This window comes from Talpa occidentalis, unplaced genomic scaffold, assembly GCF_014898055.3.
Source record: "Talpa occidentalis isolate TD23 unplaced genomic scaffold, MPIMG_talOcc4v2.1 talOcc4.6, whole genome shotgun sequence".
Lineage (NCBI taxonomy): Eukaryota > Metazoa > Chordata > Mammalia > Eulipotyphla > Talpidae > Talpa > Talpa occidentalis.
Genome location: NW_023604972.1, coordinates 14,020,173 through 14,042,350, shown reverse-complemented (window position 1 = coordinate 14,042,350; position 22,178 = coordinate 14,020,173). Strand labels below are relative to the sequence as shown.

The following is a 22,178-nucleotide window of genomic DNA, read 5'->3' as shown; positions in this document are numbered from 1 at the left end:
CCAAATGTTCACAGATCTAAATATAAAAACTTCTAGAACAAAAAAAAGGAGAAACATTTTTTGAGCAGTTGGGTTAAGAAAAGATTCTTAGGTAAGGTACCAAAAACAAAAATGCAAAGCAAGAAACTGATTAAAATGTATGCCATCAATTTTTTTTTTTTTTTTGCTGTTGGAAAGACCCAATTAAAAAATTTTAAAAGAAGTCATAGTCGGTGGTGGGGAAGGAAGCCACAGACTGGGAGAAAATATTTGGAAGACATAAATCTGGAAAAGGACTTGAATCATATATAAAGAACCCTTACAATTCAACAATAAGATGATATACAACACAATTTTTATTAGTAGGTAAAAGACCTGAACAGATTACTTCACACATTAGTCATTAGGGAAATGCAATTAAAGCCACAATGAGACAGCCTACCATAGGACTAAAAGCGAATTTAAAACTGACATTAAGTACTCACATGAATTCAGAGCAACTGCAATTCTTATAATTGCTGTTGGAAATGCAAAAGGGCACAGTCACTTTGTTTGGCAATTTCTTATAAACTAAACATACACTTTGCATAGTACTCAGCAATTCCATTCCTAACTATCAAAGAGAAAGAAAACACATATTCAAACAAAAATCTATATCAGAATGAATATATCAACTTTACTCATCATCTCGATAACCAGAAACAACCCAGAACAAACAAATGTACAAACAAAAGGTAGCACATCCAAATAATGAAATATTGCTCAGCAACAAAAAGGAACAGAACTACTGAAATACCAATAACATGGATGAATCCCAAAAGCACTATGCTAAATGACAGAAACCAGGCACCTAAATCTATATACTTTAAGATTCCATTTATATGGCAGTCACCAAAAAAAAGGGCAAAAGTCTCCTGATGGATCTCTGCATTCAAAGAACCAAGCACATTAGAAAATAATAAAAGCTGGGTGGGAGTGCAAACTGGTCCAACCACTATGGAGAGTTATGTGGAGATTCCTCAACCTGATAAAGAGGGAGCTTCCATATGATCCAGCAATTCCACTCCTAGGTATTTACCCAAAGGACACAGAAACATTAATTCAATAGGGCACCTGCACCCCTATGTTTATAGCAGCACTATTTACAACAGCTAAGCTATGGAAACAACCCAAATGCCCAAAAATAGATGACTGGATCAAGAAGAAGTGGTACATACACACAGTGGAATATTACTCAGCAATCAAAAAAGATAAACTCATGCAATTTGCAGCAACATGGATGGGGTAATACTCAGCGAAATAAGCCAGAAAGAAAAGGAAAAATACCGGATGGTCTCAATCATAGCAGGAATTTAGAAAACCTAAATAGGGGACAAGGAAAAAAACTAACTATAATAAAGTAAAAATCAAAACCAACAAGCAACTATAAACCAGAGACACACTAAGGGGAGGGAGGGCAGGGAGTAGGATCAAAACAAGGGGTGGGGTGGGAATTGTATGGGGACTATAATCAAGATGAAAATGCTTACATTGTGCAAAAATGAAAAATGATGTAAAAAATATTTTAAATAATGTAACCCCCAAAAATAAAATGGAAATTTAAATTTAAAAAAATGAAAAATAAAGAAATAAATAATAAGATGTTTAAAAAAATAAAATTTTGACCGTCCCTTTCCCCACAAAAAAAAAAAATAAAGTAAAAGCTGGGTGGGCAGACAGCGGGGGATCCCTGCAGGTAGGGCAGAGTGCATGCAGGTGATTGACATGAAAGCAAAAAACCAGGGCGGTGGAGTGTTCTAAATCCACTCACAGGGAGGAAAAAGTGAGGGAAGGTGTGGTCAGGCCTAACTTCATCGAGTACAGCAGCTTTAGAAATTAGACCTTGCAGAGGACAACAATAGCAAATGAATGAGTAGCCTCCACATTTCTCAGGCCTGGGGGGAAAAAAGCAAAAAAACAAAAGAGGGAGTGATGCCCCCACCCTATAAAGATCTATTACCCCCGCCTGCGGCTGAGCGGTGCAGCTTACACCTGGGAGCTTTTTCCTACCCAGGAGCGCCCCTGGAGTGATCAGAGAGCTCAGAGACGGACCCGGGTCTGGGCAGCCGCCGGAGGAGCCCGGGCGCCGCCGAGGCCTGACCCGTCCCCGTCCCATCCCCGTCCCATGCCCGTCCCCATCCCTCCCAGCCGCTCGCTCACCCAGGCCTGCCGCTCCAGCTGGGCGTACAAGCTGGAGCCCTTGAGCTTCTGCACGATCTGGGCAATAATGAGAGACAGATCCGACTCTTCCTGCAACATTTCCCCGTTCCCACCCCGCCACGCCGCGGGGACAGGCCGCAGGCGCCGAGAGAACGGGCGACCCGGTCCCCCCGCAAGGCCAGTGACACTTTCCAGGGTCCTTATTGCGCCGGGGCTGCTCCCGCGGGCGTTGCCAGGCAACCGCCTGCCCGAGTGTCCGTTCTTCTCTGTTCCCCCACGCGCTGGTCGGGCCCAGCACCTGCGTTCCGCTGACAGAAAAGGCCCGGGAGAGAAAGCTTTTTATTTCATTGTTCCTGCTTTGTCTGGTGTTGAAGGGCTGGAAGAGGAGCTCTTCCTTGCAGAGCTGCAGCGCCTCTGATGCACAAGGGGAATTTAGAGAGTGGTGCATGTTTGTGTTTTATTGTAAAGGGTCATTCCTCTGCCACCTTTCAAGCTCTGCAGAAGCAGAGCCGTGCAAACAATGACACGACAAATTTCACCCAAAATGTGTCAGGCTCTGGCTCTAGCTATGTGAGGTTGAACGAGGTGCTTGCATTTCAGAACTGAAAAATACTACCCCTTCACAAGATAATGTGATGCTTATTTGAGGGAACAATTGTGAAAGTGCTTAGCACTGGGCGTACTGGTCCATTTTACTTCCACTTTTCCTGCTTCTATTATCCAGAATCTTGTTGCAGAAATAGATATCTAAGCGGCTAAGACTTAACCAAGAAGCTTTTATTGATGGGGTTCTGCGAAGTATTGACAATTCCTCAGATGTCTCCTGTTTCTCGTGTTTCTTTGTAGTCACCAAATGGCTGTTAGGCTGTTCAGTCTTTGCCTAGAAGCCTCACATGATAGAGATAAAATGAGGTCTTATTCAAAACAGGTTCCCGAGAAGTCTCCCCAAAAGTCCCTCAAATTCAAGATATGGGTCAACATTTGAAGGTTCTGGATTTCACTGCAGGAATGAGAGAGAGAGAGAGGGAGAGAGAGAGAGAGAGAGAGAGAGAGAGAGAGAGAGAGAGAGAGAGAGAGAGAGAGGAAATATATTTGAAAACTAAGACCAGACAGACACCTCACATAAACCAAGATGTGGACCATGTTAAAAGCACCCTCAAGCCTAACACAAAAACAAGCTACAATTCAGGTTATAATGGAATATGTTCTTTATTCCCATGAGCATCACTCACATAAACTCCACAATCTACAACAAAAAATATTTTCAGGGATTGTTTTAGGAGACATTGCTTTTAGCAGACTGTCTGCAGAATAGATTGAACTCTACGTTGTCAGGAATTTACTCAAAGTAAGTAAAAATTATTATGTGTGCTGTGTATATCACAAATGTCACAGGTGGGAACAAGGTAGATCATAGTGCTATTATTAGCTGTCATGGAGAGTCAGCCCCTACCTACCTGCTGGAACAGGACCTTGGGCCTATTGAAAGTCTCCTCCTGTTACTTTACGGAGTCCTCAGGAAGTGGCACCTGTGCACCTAGGAAAAAGTCTGCTCATGTTCTGTCCTGACTGTGTAGGTGATGTCTGTGTCTCCAAAGCCACTGTCCAGGGTGCTGCTTCTTGCTGCTAAGATACAAAACTACAGAGGTGCTTAAGTCCCAAGGTTCACAAAAGCCCTCATGATAAAAAGTTCCTTCTGATTCTGTTTGTCACCTCTCTACAGAGGTAGATAGACTTTGTTTCTGAGTTCAAGCAGATCTGGGCTACTTGCATTATGTTGATTCCATATACAGTATAAAATTCACAGGAGACAAATCTAAGTCCTAGTGGTCTAAATTATAGTTTTTTATTGCCAGCAAATCTGCAGGAATGTCTCAAAGTTGGTTCTATGCTGCAACATCATCAAGAATCTGAGCTCTTTACTTCTCTTCCATGTGCCATTTGTAGCATATTGACTTAAATCCTTCAGCTTATTGCCTCCATCTCAAGAGGCATGCCACAATTCCAAACATCACATTCTCTTCCTGTTGCCTACAAAGGTGGAAGGAATGGGGGTAGGGAGAATCAAAACATTTTTGATGACAGTGTAGATCTCTTTTGAGAAGAACAACTATCCAATAAGCCTCCAAGTATTCCCCCTACATCTTACTGTCTGAAGCTGTGTCATGTGGCCGCCTCTAGCAGCAAGAAATAATCTGCTATTCTATCCTCAATCTGGGAGAAAGAGGAAGGAAAAGAATCACTTGCTGAATAGTTACTCCATTGTCCAAAATGACTTCAGTGTAAGAGTGGTACTGTGATGTGAACCCTTGTGAATGAGCATCTCTGACTATTTTGGGGCCAATCAGAATAACAATAAATTTAAGTGCTTACAGTTAGGCAATACATACATTGCTTATCATGCACAGACTTGATTGTGTGCAGCTCAGGATCCAGAATCTAAATTATAGTACTTGTCAATGTGGCATTTTTACAGTCTCACAGTGACATTTCAAAAACTAAAACAAGTAATATTGACCCACTTGCAAAGATAAGTTTATAAATAAAGGATTGCATGACAAGAGCAGAATATTTGCCACTGTCATTCTAAATAGAGAAAACAAGACAAAAATTGATGACTTATAAGGAAAGCATCTTATTTATAAATAACTTTCAGTAAAGGCCGTGCGATATCTAGAGGTCACTCTACTGGAATTCTAGGTTATTCTCTTGTTGTACAAGCAGAAGTGAGTGATCTGTTCTGCAATGCAATCTATACTTTTTGGGGAAAAGAGGTTTAACGGTGCAAAGTGAGGTCCTACTTTCTCAAATACTTCCCTTAGGTTTCAGGTAAGACAGCAGAGCACGATCCACTTGGTTCATTTTCTCATCAATCCTGATTACAGCTCTGGTTTTTCAGCTCCACCTCCAAACTATAGCCAAACTCTTTGTCTCTGTTTCTCTCTCTTTCTCTCCAGAGATGCTGTTTAAAGAGAAAGAAACATTGTCTCAATGAAACTCTTTTAAAAACCTCAGAAAAGGGGATTATTTCCCCACATTTACCAAAATAACAAACTTAGACATGGAGTTTAGTTACTGCTCAAAAGTAACAATGAGGGGCCTCCCCTGTGGTGCAGCGGTTGAGCGCTGGGTTGCGAAGCTGCCCGCAGCCTCTGCAGCACCGGTTCGATCCCCGGCTGCTCCCCGCCCACCGGAGGAGGGTCCCACATGGCGCGCAGACCTCTCCTGCCGCCTGCTGCTCCCCTCAGCAGTGTACTTCGGTCCTTCTGCCTGCTCTGCTCCCCGCTCTGGCTCTGGTGAATTCTCTCATCCTCCCGCACTTCTGACTGTACCCAGTGCATGTATAAATAAATAAATAAATCTTAAAAAAAAAAAAGGTAACAATGAAGTTCATAATGTCGGAGCTGGACTTTGAAACCAGCTAATTTAGATCACATTTCCTGTCTGGGACAAATGAGGGTAATTTTTACTTCAAAAGTGTCCAGGTCTACTTTTACTTGCCAGCCCCGCTACTGATAAAAAAATATGACAATTTCAAAAGTTTTCAGAAATCCTCCCTTGTAATAGTGATAAAATAAAAATTTGAGAACTTCTATAAATTAAAAAGCTTACAAAACATAAAAAGGGGAGGAAATTTCATCCATTGTGCATTTCTGCACATTCTATCAGAAGTTTCTCTGGACATCTTCTGATATCTTCCTCCACATTATTAATTCTAGGTATTAGGAGAATAATGAAATTTTATTAAATCTTAGAGATGCAATCTTGAAAATGTAAGAAACATGATTAGCAAGAAAAAAAAAAAGAGTGTGGAACTTTGCAGCTAAAGAATACTATTTTCATCTATTCTTCTGGAAAATATATAATGTTCTCTCTAATAACAGGATGGAGCTAAGGGTCAGTTTTGCCATTTTTCACTTCAAAGATAATAATAAAATTCAGGGAATTATTAGTTTTGTATCTGAGACTAATTATTCCTTCAAACTCTTCCTTGATTCAAATAGGTTTTATTAGACTTTGAAGTATGTTGGCATTTACCCAAGAGACTTTTGTTTTGCTGGAAAGATTCTCATTAGCCCAGTAATTTTCTTTAGTAACTAAATGGTCAGATCACAGAGACTGGCTATTGTTAAGTTTTTTTTTTTAATTATCTAAGAAATTGATTTAAATTCAAATGAGATTCAGCTTTTGGCCCTGCAAAGAGAGGATATCATCCAAGCAGAAGAATGGAGGGGACAGGGGAAGGGGATTTTGGTGGTTGGGGTTAGATACTAAGATGGACGATTTATTATCTGTGTGACCTTGGGTGTTTTTCTAAGCCTCTTTATGCCTCAGTTTTCTCATCCATAAGATGAGGATTAAACCAACTTCCTACACCATAAGGTTGTTATTCAAGTTAAATGATTCACTGAGTAGCCGGTGCTTAGGGTCATGCCTAGCACCTGGTAAGCCTTTGAGGCTGTTTAAACCAGAACTCCTCAGGCCGGAGGGCATGGAAATCTACTAAGGACCTTGACAAAGTGCAAAGACTAGGGCCCTATTACACCTCAATAGGCCTGGGCCTTGGTGTGCTGTATTAGCTCTCCAAGTGACTCTAAAGATTAAGAACCACTGATTAAGACAACAATGAACATTTGTTCTTTTACATGTGCCAGACATCATGCTCAGTGACAAAGAAATAGAAGATTGCATTGTCAGGGTTCGGTGGCAAAATTCAGTAACTGCTCTAACTTTCTTAGGCAGAAAGAGATTTGAAGGAGACCATTAATTACTTATGAAATAATAGAAAAGCTTTGAGGAATTTCTCACCAGGGTGCCAGACAATACTCAGAATAACACTGCTACGGTGACCCACCAACGCAGCTGGTAGCTGCCCTACCGCCATCGGGGGCACATTCAGAAGACGACCTTCAGGAAGTGCTGGGTTTGAGGATACACTGCCTTAGCTGACATTTTGTGATCAACAGGCTACTCAGCCACAGTCACAAAGCTCAGGGCTGGATATATATAGAATAGTGCTTTAGAAACTTCCAGTACCTACATGACTATGCTGTCCCAGAAACACACAGAACAGGTTGAAGACAGTCCCTGCCTCACTTCCACCTTCCAACAATGAGAGCATCTGATTGGGAAACTATATTCAAGACTGAAAGAGGACAGTTTAAAGTCTCTGGTCTCTATCATCCAAGAAAGCACACTGGAAGGATGTGGGAAGGATAGTGAAGGCCAAGCTACTATGTCCACTACAGATGAATATTAGCAAAGGCTGCCATCACAAATTGCCACAGGCTGTATGGGTTAAACATAAATCTATTGCTCATGGTTCTCGAGACTGGAAGTCGAAGATTTCAGTGTTGAAAGGTTTGCCTGCCCCTGTGGCCTCTCTTCCTGCCTTTCAGATGACTGTTGTCTCACTGTGTACTCACCTGAGCTTTTTTCTATGTGTGTGTCCATCTCTGGTGTCCTTCCTGTTCTTGGAAGGACACCAGTCCTATTAGGTTAGAGACCCACCCCCCACCCATATGTTATTTCTTGAACATCAGGCTCTGCTTCTTTTATACAGTCTTACTTTTCTGTTATTCTTAACGTTTTCCAATTTCCCTATTTGTCTTATGGACATTCTCCCTTGTAAAGCAACTGGAAACTTAGTTTCCATTCCAAATAACAGAAGTATAATTAAGACCATGTGCCTTAGGTTTTCAGATATTCATTTAACAAATATTTATTGGCTACCTTTCATGTGCCAGGCTCTATCCTAGACACTGGAGATTCAGCAGGGACTGAACCACCAAGGAACCTGACCTAACAGGACTTCGAGCCCACGGAAAAAATGGACTATAAAAACACAACCACCTTTAAAAAAGAAACAATTTTAGGTAGTCATAGTTGTTTTGAAGAAAACAAAACATTATGATGGGTGGAAGTGTCCAATATATCAACTGGGTGGTCAGGGAAGGCATCTCAGAGGTGGTGACATTTGGTAAGATTGATCCATTTACTTAGTCATGAACATCAAATTCTATTCATCAACCAAACAATACAAACTGAGAGGTAATTCTTACTTGTGTGAACAAAGGAAACGATGTCCAACATGCTAGCGGTTGGAAGTTTGGTAGCTCCAAGACGTCAGGCTAAATTAGGGATAAACCTGGCTCACTTCCCAATGATTCAAGTCTGTTATTTAACAATTATTCTTCAGCCTTCATGTGGCGCATAATGTTCCTTGTCTAATTACTTGGAAAGACTGGAAAATAGAGGTGAGGTAGAATAGTCCTTTTTCATTCAGTGCATTCTGCTTCTGAGTGGTTTTCCTCTGATTTCTGGGCACCAGAGTTCTTTGCTGAACTCTCCAACAGATGAGTGCACATCCTTCAAACTGCAAATGAAGTTTTGATGTTCTTTCCTGTTAGCAATCAGCAGAACGTGGAGCTTAGCATTCCAGAGACCTGCCATTATATAGAAACTTTTCAAATGATTGTCTTAACGAGCATTTACGTTGCAACTCTGCCTGGCCTCATTATGCTGAGAGTATTCTGGCTTCTGATTACAAGTTGCAGCTGGATTGCTTCAGTCCTTTTCTTCCAGGGGGTTTTTCTTTCAACTAATGTTTGATCATATGAATTGTGCTGTTTCATATCCAACTAAGCTACGTTCATTCATTAAGCTAGTAATCATCAAAATCTGTGCCTGACTTTCCAGTTATATTCCAGGTAGAAACAAATTGTTCCTTGGCAAAAATACAAGTTTGAATTAGACTGTGTCCATGACTGTAAATATTTGATGATAAAATACTCTTCGATCATCTGATACTTGCAAACAGCAAACAGCTATATGTTTGTCATTATGTAGCAGCCCAAATATCCAAACAATTGCCTGGTTGTTGGGTTTTTTTTTTTTTTTTCATTTTTACTGTAGATGATTCAGTGTAGATGTAGCCAAAGAAATGAATCCAAGTGCTGAATATTCTTGAGATTCTACAACCAACCTGAGTCATCAGGTTTTTCTAGAAAGACAGTCGCTCCAAGTACCAACATCTTGGTTTTTCTGTGTTCTCTTAGAAATTCTTTGCTGCTAAGAGCTGATGAGACTCAGCAACAACAAAGAAAATAATCCAGTCAAAAAATGGGCAGAAGAGCTAAAAAGAAACTTCTCTGAAGAGGAAATGCAAATGGCCAACAGACATATGAAAAAATGTTCAACATCACTTGTAATCAGGGAAATGCAAATCAAAACTACCATGAGATACCATCTCACACCAGTGAGAATGGCACATATTAAAAAAACTAGCAACAACAAATGTTGGCGAGGATGTGGAGAAAAAGGAACTCTTGTGCACTGTTGGTGGGAGTGCAAACTGGTCCAACCACTATGGAGAGCTGTGTGGAGATTTCTGGACCTACTAAACATAGAGCTTCCATATGATCCAGCAATTCCACTCCTAGGTATTTACCCAAAGGACACAGAAACATCAATTCCAAAGAGCACCTGCACTCCTATGTTTATAGCAGCACTGTTTACAATAGCTAAGCTTTGGAAACAACCCAAATGCCCAAAAATAGATGACTGGATCAAGAAGATGTGGTACATATATACCATGGAATATTACTCAGCATTCAAAAAAGATAAACACATGCAATTTGCAGCAACATGGATGGCACTGGAAGGGATCATGCTCAGCGAAATAAGCCAAAAAGAAAAAGAAAAATACCGGATGGTCTCACTCATAGCAGGAATCTAGAAAACTTAAATAAGGGACCAGGAAAATGAATATAAGAAAGTGAAAATCAAAATCAACAAAAAAACTATGAACCAGAGACACTTTTTGGGGGTGGGGGGCGGGAGGGGAAGGATTGGGGTCAGAATGGGGCGTTTGCAATTGTATGGGGGAATATAAAAATAAAATTTAATATTTAAAAAAAAAAAAAAAAAAAAAGAAATTCTTTGCTGCTAATCTTGAATGTAATCTTTGCTCTTTAAGATGTCTTTTAAACAAAAAAAATAGAAATACTTAAAAATGAAAACATAACACAAACTGACAATTCAAATTTTAATGACTTTATCACCCAGTTAAGTGGCTTCCTTCCTTATAAGGTCAAGCAAAACAAAAGGGAGCTAAATGGAAAAATCAAACTCCTGGAGACTAACTCATCGTCTCAGAACATTTCCAGTGAACCCATGAATTCTGGGAAAAGAACAACTTGGTCTCCTCTTTTCTTTCAGAATTGAATTTATTCCAAAGGAACATGGCAGTCCACCCTCTCCAGCAATCTTCTGAAACCAATGAGGCCTCTGAACATGTAAAATGATGCCATGTGGTATAGTGGGCAGTGCCTGATGCTGGGTCAGGGGGCCCAGCTCTCATCCTGCTCCTGCTACAAACTAGATGGGGCAGCTGTTTGGATCTCACTGTCATATCAGAAAACACGATGTGGCTAAACAGAATTATTTCTAAACATCTTCCGCCAAGAATCTGTAATGGTATAAAGGTAACATACAGCCACTCAACAATTCTGTATTTTTAAAAGGAGATCTTTGGGAATGTAATGAAAGATAACATTATCAATGTTAAAGAGACTCTTGACTTCTCTAGTACTCTGCTATGTAACAAATTTCACAAGCACAGGAAAAAAAATTATAAAAGATTAATTCAAGTAATAATGACTAATTTAGAGAGAAAATGTAATGATTATATTAGAGCAAAACAATATAGGCGCTACAATAGTAACATCTTCTATTATTCAGCCATACCTCAGTTAGATTTACAGAATAACAGCAAAAACATATTGTACTCTGGTCTGTTTCTAAATAACAAGAATACATCTCACAAGACTTTCTTGAATTACTAAATGTTTAATCCTCACAGCTTCCTTGATTCTTACCCATTTGAATTTTATGGTTCTAACTCATAAGAATGATTCAGACTTTCCTGCCCTCAAATTTCTTATCTATATAAAACTCTTCAAGTTGGTCAAAATCACCCTAACAGTGTCCCAATCTTTAAAAATACTGAAAGCCTATATTTTTGGATGGTTTAAAAATCTATATGCTAATTGATTAAATTAAATCAATCGAAGAAATGCATGCTATCAGCAAAGCAGAACTGGAGAGAGGAATGCTTTGCCAGGAAACAAAAAACAGCCCTAAATTGTTTGATTCAAAGACATCAAAACAGGGCATTTCCAATCCTATGCCTCCCCCTTACCCCAGGAAACCTCTCCTGCTGCCTGACCTGTAGAATTACGGATCCATCTGTTTAACTTAAGACCTTATCTTTGGATAAAATACAAATGCCTCTGGAAAGGTCACATATTAAACGTTATCAGTCATTTTTACCTTTGTTTGAATGAATTTTTTTCAGTTTGACTGTCTTGTCCTATAAAGGATTTGAAGGTGCTTACTGGGAATGAGTTGAGCAAATGCATTTCTGAGCTCAGATTTGATGAAAAATCCTGGGGTTCAAGGGAGAACAAGAAGGAGGATGCCACCAACAAGGGAAGCTCTGTGGAAATTACAAAGTGCTGTAAAAATATTAGAGATCATTACTAAAAACAGGCTGGGTAACTAGGGATAAACCTGGCTCACTTCCCAATGATTCAAGTCTATTATTTAACAATTATTCTTCAGCCTTCATGTGGCGCATAATGTTCCTTGTCTAATTATTTGGACATTTTGTTAGAAAAAAAATCCATTCATAATTTGCTCTTTACCTTGCTCATGTTGCTTTCCTATTTCCTGAATAACACAAAATTCTGTTAGCCACTGTGCTGTCTGGGACCACTATTTGCACAGTCTCATGATCTTCCCCATTTCCTGGAAATATAAAGATCCTTTCTCTGTCTTTGAATAAATAGGTATCTATTAAGCTCAGGAAGGAAACATTGATGTTAATTTTAAATGGCTCTCCCAACATTATCAGAGCTGATTGTAGCAAAACAATAGTTCTGCCATAAACAGCAAAGAAGAGGCATCATTCATTTTCCAAAATGAAAATTATAACCAAACACAAAAAAATTAAGAAATTTCTAAATTGTGCTATACAGATGACATTTTGTTTAGGTCACAAAGATAACTAGATGGACTGAACACACAAGGAAGACTCAAATTACTAAAATCAGAATCAATTTGGTGCCATTATTACTGGATCCACAGAAACAAAAAGGAATTGGAATCTCTATGCAGCATTGGTAGCAATGTAAAATAGTACAGCTGCAATGGAAAATAGTCTGGCAATTCCTCAAAAAGTTAAAAATAAAGTACAATAAGATCTAGCAACTCAACTTCAGCGTATATACCCTAAAAAATTGAAAGCACAGTCTCAAAGAGATATTAGTACATCCATATTCATAGCACATTGTCCAAAATACTGGAATGTGAAAGCACCCAATTGTCCACTGAGGAATAAGCAGATAAACAAGATGTGGTATGTACATACACTAGAATATCACTCTGCCTTAGGAAGGGAATTCTAATGTATTCTATAGCAGAATGAATCTTGAAGACATTATTTTATAAGAACTAACCTACGTACATAAAAAGACAAATGCTGTATAAGTCCATTTACAGGAGTTACTTTGAGTGCTCAAAATCACAGAGGCAGAGAGTACAGTGGATGTTGCCAGGGGGTGGGTGGAGAGGCTACTGGGAAGTTAAGGTTTAATGAGTACAGAGTTTCCAGTTTGGATGAGGAAGGAGTTCTAGGTAGGGATGGAGATGGTTGGTGGTGATATTGGTACAATATCAGTACTGAATGGTATACTTAAATGCGGTTAAGGTTGTACATTTTAGGTTATATATATTTTCCCACAATAAAAGATTGCTTACTAATTCATTTCAAAATAACCATAATAAACCAGTCATATGGTCACCTAAATATTTTTATTTAAAAGAACTGTATTTTCAGAACAAATGTTAGTGAGAAAAGAGTCATGGTTTTCTGTTTTTGCATATCTCAGATATCTGACTTAACAGTAGACAGCTAGATTTTTCAATTGGTTGTGGAATCCAGCCTGTGGTGCCACGTTGGTTTTGATTGAATAGTGAGCTAACAATGGGCTGTTGACTAACGGGAATCTGTAGTTAGCAGAATTATTGGTCTTCTTCATTATCTTGCTAGAAAAATCACACTTCAACACCCTTAACAAGAGCTCACATGTCACCTTTTGGTCGATGGCAGTTAGGGGCAGAGGTTTAAAAGGCAGGAGCCAGTTTGGTTTGGCCTGCTCACTCGCCCTAGTCATGAGCACAAACCCTGGTCACACCAGTCACATTGCAGCGAATGCTCAGCCTGGGGCCCTGCAGTAGGGCACATGGAGCAGCCGAGAGCAAGCCCAGAGCTAAGCCCAGTGTCTTCACAGCCAGAGGCAGAGTTGCCCTAGACCTGGATCAACTTATACCACAGGTCTGAATTCCTGCGGTAGTTTCTTAGGAGGCAAAGTTTCAGCAAGAGTAGACTAATATGGCACCCAGACAAAGCTGTTATCTCAAGGTAAAATCATTGTTCAAGAGCAACATGACAAATCTGCTGACCTTGTCTGTGAGGACATGTAAATGTCACTACCACACTCCTTGTAGATACTGTTGAAATAAGTTAATATATTTAATCTGATTCTTTAAGGTTAAGATGATTTTTAGCAACTCTTAATGATAGGTGAAAAAAGTCTTTTTTTTAAGAAATATATGTATGCTATTTGGAACTGATGTTGGGAGTTTTCCACAGTTATTTCATTTTACTTCTAAGCAATTGATGTCAGTTACTTGTGAAAGGAGCCGTATCAGCACACCCGAAAAACACGGAAACAGACCTTTCTACTACTAAAAATTCCTCTACTGGGCTTAAGGTCAGTGTGTTTTTCTGTGCTGTGAGTTATCACTCAATATAAAAGATTCTTTTTCTAAACAGAGAACTTCAGTAGGTTTTAAATCCATTTGTTAAAAATAGAAAGACAGAACACCTTACAGCCAATTTACAAGAATAAATGATTGACATCGGGGAAGATGGAAATTTCCTAACTGAATTTCAATAGCAACCCTCGCATAATTGATGGTGGGGATGAAAAATGAGTATTACGATTTGGTAAACAAAGCAAATGATACACCACTTGCAGACAGATTTATGTATCTTTGTGAGGTATCTTTTTCAGCTATGACAGACACAAAACCAAGTATCAAAATAAGCTAAAATTAGAAACAGACCTTTGAATTGCTACCATACAAAATGTTAAACCAAGATTTTCAAAAATTGGGAAACCTATTCAATCCCTTTGCTATTCTAACATATGATTGATCATGTATAGTAATGGAAAAAATTATCATTTTGAGTACAAAGGACTTATGTGTAATTAAAACTTTTGGAATATTTTATTTTTATGTCATCTTTTAAAATTATCCATTTCAAGTCAGAAAGAAAAAGAAAAATACTGGGTGGTTTCACTTTTAGGAGGAATGTAAAGGATCCAAATAAGGGATCAGAAAAAAGGTAATTATGATAAAGTAAATCTCAAAATCAACAGGCAGTAACTATAAACCAGAGACAGTCTGGGGGTGAGGAGAGGGGAGTATGGTCAAAACAGGGGTAGGAAGAGTATAAGTGACTAGGGTGATGGTCCATGGGTGAATGGGTGGTGGGAATTTCACGGCACTATAACCGAGATGAGAAAGCATATATTGTGAAGAAACGAAGAATGATGTAAAAAAATATATAAATATATATAAATATCAAATATATAATTTGATAATGCATGATAGTGGCACATGTAAGCAATTTACAAATAAGTACACATACTTGAATTTAAAGCAAAATACTTTAAAGTAAAAATACTTTACCAATAGCAATGGAAAAATCACAAGTTTCAGGTACTACACTCACCTAAAGCAATGCCTGTTTTCCTTACAGCTGTGGACTCACATCCATGCCCTTTCTCCCTGACATTTTTTAGTTCCCATCATACCTCTTCCTTTCTATTCAAGTGTGCACATCTCCACCCTGTCTTGAAATCAAAAGCACAGGAGCATCCCCATTTGATTCTGGAAACTCCTGTAGCCAAGGTTTTATTTCTTTCCTTTTTACTGTCAAGTTTCTGGACTAAGCAATCACCTAAGTTGCCTGTATCACTTAAACAATGGTTGCTCCGTTGATTTTTGGTTTTTGTCCTCATCACCCCTACAGGTGCATGCACACATGTGCTGTTTTAAGACCCACAAACAAAACTCCACACCTCTGACCTGGGGGCTTGGATTCCTGAAGCTCTTAATTCTTTGTCCCTGAGCCATCTTATGCTCAACCCAATCTATTGTCTCTTCATGTTACTTCTGAAAAGTCTTTGAATATAGTTTAATCTCCTACGTTTCTGTAGGAAATCCAATTCTTGTAACTATAACTGAAGACTGCAGGGTGAGAAATGCTTGCCATCTCTCTGAAGTGGTTGTACCAGGCTGCTTTGTTGGGCACCTCTTGCATCTTGCCCAGGCGTGGACAGAGATACTTCCCTCACTTCCGTGACACAGTCAATACAAGCTTATGGTGAAGAATTATGACATAGGGGACAATAAATAAACTGCATCAGTCATAAGTTAGATAGCATAAATTCTAAATTTCGTTGGCTGTGCCCTTTAATGGGGGTCAGGAGTGAAAACGGGACTGGAGGGACATCCAGTCTTATCTGTCTGCTTCCTTAGCCCTAGGCAGCCACCATGTGGAGAAAGAAATGGGGAGGGAAGGAGGTGGAGAGGCAAGGATGGAGGGCAGAGGAGAGGAGAGGAGAGGAGAGCAGAGGAGAGGCGGGGAGAGACTCCTCTCTCATGTTGTCTCTCTCCCAACTCCCCAGCTCTCACCTCTGCAGAAGAAGATAAATATCCAAAGTCTTGTACAAGGAAGATCATGCTTTCACCTTCATGCAAAACAGTTCTGATTACACACTAAAGTCACATGGGGACTTCAGAAAAACTCCAGGGATTGGGCTGTGCCTGCAGAGAGTCTGATTCATGTGTTCTGAATTGGGGCCAGGGTAAGATTACATTTAAAAGCTCCCCTTATGTTGGCATGGATGTGGTGAAAAAGGAACTCTCCTGCATTGCTGGTGGGAGTGCAAACTGGTCTAGCCACTGTGGAAAGCTGTGTGGAGGTTCCTCAGTCTACTAAAAATGGAGCTACCATAGGACCCAGCAATTCCACTCCTAGGGATCTACCCAAAGGACATTCAAAAGAACACCTGTACCCCTATGTTTCCTGCAGCACTATTTACAATAGGTAAAACCTGGAAACAACCCAAATGCCCAAAAACAGATGACTGGATCAAGAAGATGTGGCATATATGCACAATGGAATATTATTCAGCAATCAAAAAAGATAAACTTATGCCATTCGCAGCAACGTGGATAGAGCTAGAAGAAATTATGCTTAGTGAAATAAGCCAGAAGGAAAAAGAAAAATATCACGTGGTTTCACTTATAGCAGGAATATAGGGAAACCAAATAAGACATCAGTATAAAAAAATAATAACAGTACAAAACACAACAAAGCAAAAACAGACAATTATAAATCAGAGACATCCTGCAGGGGTGGGGGAGGGAGAGGGATCAGAGGGAGGGAGGGAGGAGCACAGGGGACTGAGGTGATGGTGCACGGGTGCATTGGGGAAGGAAATTCTATGGGGACTCAATCTGAGGGGGTGGGGGGAAGCAAAAATTGTTTAAAAATGAAAAATGATGTAAAAAATTGAAAAAATTGAAAAAAGAAAATTAAAAAAGAAATAAAAAAAGGAAAATGAAGAAACAGGGAAAAAAAATAAAAACAAAAGCTCCCCTTGTGGTTTAATGTACAGAGTAAAGAAGTCTCAGCTTCCCTGCTCACTGTTTCAGCTTCTCAATTCCAGTTTAAGAGTTTGTATTCTTTTTGGCATAGCTAAAGACCTACTCACTCCTCTTTCCCACCAAAAATGAATCCTAACATATAACCTTTAACAAAATAAATAACAAGTGGAAGCTTTGAAATTACTCATTTTCCTTAAAGACTGCAAAAACCCCAGTTAATTTATTGGCTGGAATCAAGGCCAGCTGCTCAGATATTTTCTGGGTGTGAGATTTTTCCCTAACCCAAAGGGAGACCAGTTGGCATATTGGGAACTATAGAGGTAGGTTGTTGATGAGCTGAGTTTCATCTCCCTCTTCTAGAACAAACCTACGTAACTGTGAGTTTAAAAAGGTTTTTATCATTTTCTTATTCACTGCAGCAGGCACTGCCAACTCTCCCTATTTACCGAAACTTTATCCTCCCTTGGCTAGAGTGATATTTGATTAAGTGCAGTCTTTCTCGTTGGGGTCATCTCTGTTTAATCTGTCTTCATCTTTTCCTTCTTCCTCTTATTCAATTAAATGTAGATACTGGGCCTCCCCTGGTGGCGCAGCGGTTGAGCGCTGGGTTGCGAAGCTACCCGCAGCCTTTGCAGCACCAGCCGCTGGCGAGGGTCCCACATGGCACGCAGACCTCTCCGGCCGTGCCCGCTGCTCCCCTCAGCAGTGTACTTTGTCAGTCTGCATGTTCTGTTCCCCGCTCTGGCTCTGGTGAATTTTTCACCCTCCCATGCTTCTGACTGTACCCAGTGCTTGTATAAATAAATAAATAAATAAATAAATGTAGATACTCCTTATACCTCAGTTCTTGACTCTCAGCTTTGCTTTCTCTTTACACATCCCCAAATAGGTTATTGATGATAGTAACTTTAGCAATTATATCCATTCTTTATTCTAAGTATTGTGCTCAGTGCTGCGGTTCCATAGGGAGCTTAAATCAACATGACCTCTGCCTCCTAGTGCTTACACCCAATTTAGAGACACCAGCTTATTTTACAAAGGCACACATGCAAATATATACAAATGAGAGTTGCCTCAAGCAAGTTATATGAGTCTATAATAAAGGGATATGTCTGAGTTGGGAGACACTGGCATTTGAGCTGGGATTTGAAGTATGAAAAGGTAAAATCAGCACGTGGATGGTCTTGGGCTGCTCCAACTAATTTGTGAGCCCTGAAGAGACATTAGATGTTAAACTATTGCTGTACCCAAACTTCAGTGTCAAACTTCAGAAGCTCTGTAAATATTTATTGATGTAAAATCGAACTCAAATAGCAAAACGTTTCCCAGGTGACTGTGTTTTTTGCATATTCATAACAAGTCCTCCAAGGAGAAGAATGATCTTCCACTCCAAAGGAGTGATGCAGCCCCACTTCCTTCCTTGGTCCCATTCCCTTGGCCAAAAAAAAAAAAAAAAAAAAGATTCCAGGATGGGGAAAGTAGTCAGACTCGGCTAAACATGGCCCTCTGAGATTTTTCCATTTGGAGTTGAAGGGACGAGGAGATAATAAAAAAAAAAAAAAAAAAAAAAATGAAATCAGAGCTGCTAGTGGCCCCTTCCTTACCACCTGGAGAAAGCTCTCCTAATCAAAACGAGACAAGAAAATCCCTGGTGGGGGTCTCCCTGGTGGCGCAGGCGGTTGAGCACAGCACTGTGAAGCTGTCCACAGCCTCTGCAGTGCTGGTTCAATCCCCACCAGCCACAGAGATACCCACATGGCGTGGCAGACCTCTCCTGTCTCGCCTGCTGCTCCCCTCAGCAGTGTATTTCAGTCAGTCTGCCTGTTCTATTCCCCACTCTGTCTCTGGTGAATCCTCTCACCCTCCTGTACATCTGGCCTATACCCTGGTTCTTGTATAAATAAATCTTTGCCAAAAAAAAGAAAAAAGAAAATCCCTGGTAGCGAAGGGGTTAAGATGCAACCTATGAAGCTAGCTGCAGCCACTGCAGCACACCTCTGGCCTGTACCCCAGTTCTTGTATGAATAAATAAATAAATCTTTAAAAAAGGAAAGAAAGAAAATGTAAGTGATGGTGCAGAGCCCTGGGACACTGCGATCTGGTTCCAATCCCATATGCCCCCAGTTGCCATGATTCCCACAGGACTTGTCTTAATTTTGGGACCTTTGCATTTGAAAACCCATTGTAAACGTCAGCCAATTTGAATTCCATTCTGCATCCAAATGACAGAGTCCTGACTAATATATGCTACTTCAAATTCAGTTCACAAACAGATTTTTTGGGAAGAAGGTGCCTAATTTTTCCCTAATTAATAGGAAAATTGATGGCAATTATCTATTATAAATTAAATCAACAAATGATATGGCATTGGACTAGACATAAAAAGAAGTGGATGCTATTGTTATACAGTTAATGGTGGAAACACTCAACTGATAGTTACAACACATTATGACAAGAGCAATGACAATGGTTATATACAAGGTACAATAATTCTACTACATGATAATAATTGCAACTTCCTCTTGTCATTTCAAAGTTTTTGAGAACTAATATTTAAATGACATTTGCCTCCATCAAATGTGCTTCAGGACAATTTACCCAAAATGTAATGCAGTTTTAAAAATCATTCAATTAACCTTTCCTGTTCTACTGTGTTCTCACTCGTAAGTTTAAATCAAATAGGCAATCACTATGCCTTTTTCCCAAAAAGTAAAAAATGGTTTTAGAGTGGGAAGGCTTAAGAAATTTGGTTTCACCCACCGATTGGGACAACATTTTTGCACACAACACTAATGATGAAGGACTGATCACAAAAATCTGCAAAGAGCTGATGAGACTCAACAACAACAAAGAAAATAATCCTGTCAAAAAATGGGCAGGAGAGCTAAAAAGAAACTTCTCTGAAGAGGAAATGCAAATGGCCAACAGGCATATGAAAACATGTTCAACATCACTTGTAATCAGGGAAATGCAAATCAAAAGATACCATCTTATACCAGTGAGAATGGCACATATTAAAAAAACTAGCAACAACAAATGTTGGCGAGGGTGTGGAGAAAAAGGAACTCTCCTGCACTGTTGGTGGGAATGCAAACTGGTCCAACCACTATGGAGAGCTGTGTGGAGATTTCTGGACCTACTAAACATAGAGCTTCCATATGATCCAGCAATTCCACTCCTAGATATTTACCCAAAGGACACAGAAAACATCAATTCCAAAGAGCACCTGCACCCCTATGTTTATAGCAGCACTGTTTACAATAGCTAAGCTTTGGAAACAACCCAAATGCCCAAAAATAGATGACTGGATCAAGAAGATGTGGTACATATACACCATGGAATATTACTCAGCATTCAAAAAAGATAAACACATGCAATTTGCAGCAACATGGATGGCGCTGGAAGGGATCATGCTCAGCGAAATAAGCCAGAAAGAAAAAGAAAAACACTGGATGGTCTCACTCATAGCAGGAACCTAGAAAACTTAAATAAGGGACCAGGAAAATGAATAACTATAAGAAAGTGAAAATCAAAATCAATAAAAAACTATGAACCAGAGACACTCTACAGGAGGTGGGGGGCGGGGAGGGGAGGGATTGGGGTCAAAATAAGGGGGTTGCAATTGTGTGGGGAATATAAAAATAAAATTTATTTACAAGAAAAAAAAAAAGAAATTTGGTTTCAGTTCTTCCCCTCCTTCACCACTGTAGATTCACTCTCATGCTTCCTCACACATTTCCATTCCGTTCAATCATTTGTCTTGGCTCCTTCTCTGGTGGTATCAAATTATTTCTAAAATAGAGAGAATAAATTGGCACCCAAAGTTCTGATTTTAAAAAGGCATAGTGTCCTTCAAAAAGATAGTGTCAGGTTCATTGACACTATTGTGTCACTGACAGAGAAATGTGGATTTGGCTAGTTTGAGATTGCCAAGAGATACAATCCTTGAAATGCCTTGAGATGCCCAGACCCCATCAATCGTGTATGCAGTCAAGTCTTTCACCAACTCAGTCACTTCCCATTCACTTGCCCCCCAAATTATCTCATTTGTTCCTTTTGACATCTGTTTTTATTTTTTATGGATTATTTTGTCTTTAATAAAGGTGACTTTGAATCATATTTATTTTCCCCAGTGTGTTAACAAGCTCAGTGGAATAATCAACCAGCAATATAAACAAGTTTAAAATGTTTTCATTCACATAATAAGAAATAAATCATTTTGACCTCTATCTCACAGGGTACCAATCACTGTGATTCTCCAGGGTGACTTTCAGCCACCTGTCTACTTGTACAGCATCTTATTGATTTAATGAGTCAAACCGTGATCGTCATCAGATTTCTATTAACTGCCTGACACAGTGGAGAGAGAGAGAGAGAACACCAGAAAGAATTGATCTACTGATCTTGCTTATGTATACTGAGAGACATCTAGAATCCATACACTGGAACAGTCATGTAGGGAGATAAGAAAAAAAAGCAAAGGATAATACATTTAACTGACTTTTAGGAATGGGTGTATTAGCTCCAAGCTGTTACTCCAAGCCAGATCTTGTCTTAGGCACTGGAAATATATGACTGAAAAATAGAAATTCCCTGCATTCTGGATTGGGGTCAGGTTGGGGAACAACATGAAGATGGGTGGGTAAGAGGATCGGGAGAAAACTCAGGGGAGGGACATGAGGCAATCAGGAGAGACTGGTGCAGGCAACTGAGAAGGAGCAGCCAAGAGGGGCTTGTGAAGCCAAGGTCAGGTTGATATCAGTTTCCTTGGCTACACAAACCTGAGCAAACTTTTTCTAAGACTTGCTTCCACAGACACAGCAAAAACCCATCCACAAATGATGCAACGTGTGTATGCACAGAAGCCATCCACCTTACTCTGAGTCACAGGCTGGCTGGAGCTAAGAGACTACAAATACAGAGGAAGGAGCTACTCAGAGTCAAGGGACCTACCAACAGAAATTTAAAACACTACTTATCTGTAGAAAAGTCTTTCACTCTCTCTATGTGTGAACTGCCATGTAACAAGTCAACGAACTAGCCAAGTCCACATTTCTCTGTCCTTAGCCTACTCCTCAGCCAATAAAATTTAACTCCTTTGTTCTCAACATCAAATCCCAAAACCTTATATAATTTCATTCCCTCTCTTAACCAGGGAGGCAGGTTTGAGTCTCTCTCCTGCCTCCTTGCAA

General features: G+C 39.8%; 1 protein-coding gene across 8 annotated transcripts in view; it reads right to left on the bottom strand.

Moving 5' to 3' along the window:
* TBC1D19 (TBC1 domain family member 19) overlaps nucleotides 1-22,178 on the bottom strand; it is a 120,415-nt gene that overhangs the window by 85,782 nt on the left and 12,455 nt on the right. For 6 of the 8 annotated variants that reach the window (XR_005129005.2, XR_005129006.2, XM_037530768.2 and 3 more), the window contains exon 1: nucleotides 2,179-2,391. Coding sequence is in view for 6 of the 8 variants with exons in the window: in XM_037530768.2 (XP_037386665.1) it covers nucleotides 2,179-2,277 (99 nt within the window). In the remaining 2 variants the exon portion in view is untranslated. Of the gene's footprint in view, nucleotides 1-2,178; nucleotides 2,392-4,997; nucleotides 5,141-8,240; nucleotides 9,234-22,178 lie in introns of those variants that run through there. The other 2 variants (XM_054688504.1, XM_054688503.1) reach the window with 2 other exon arrangements.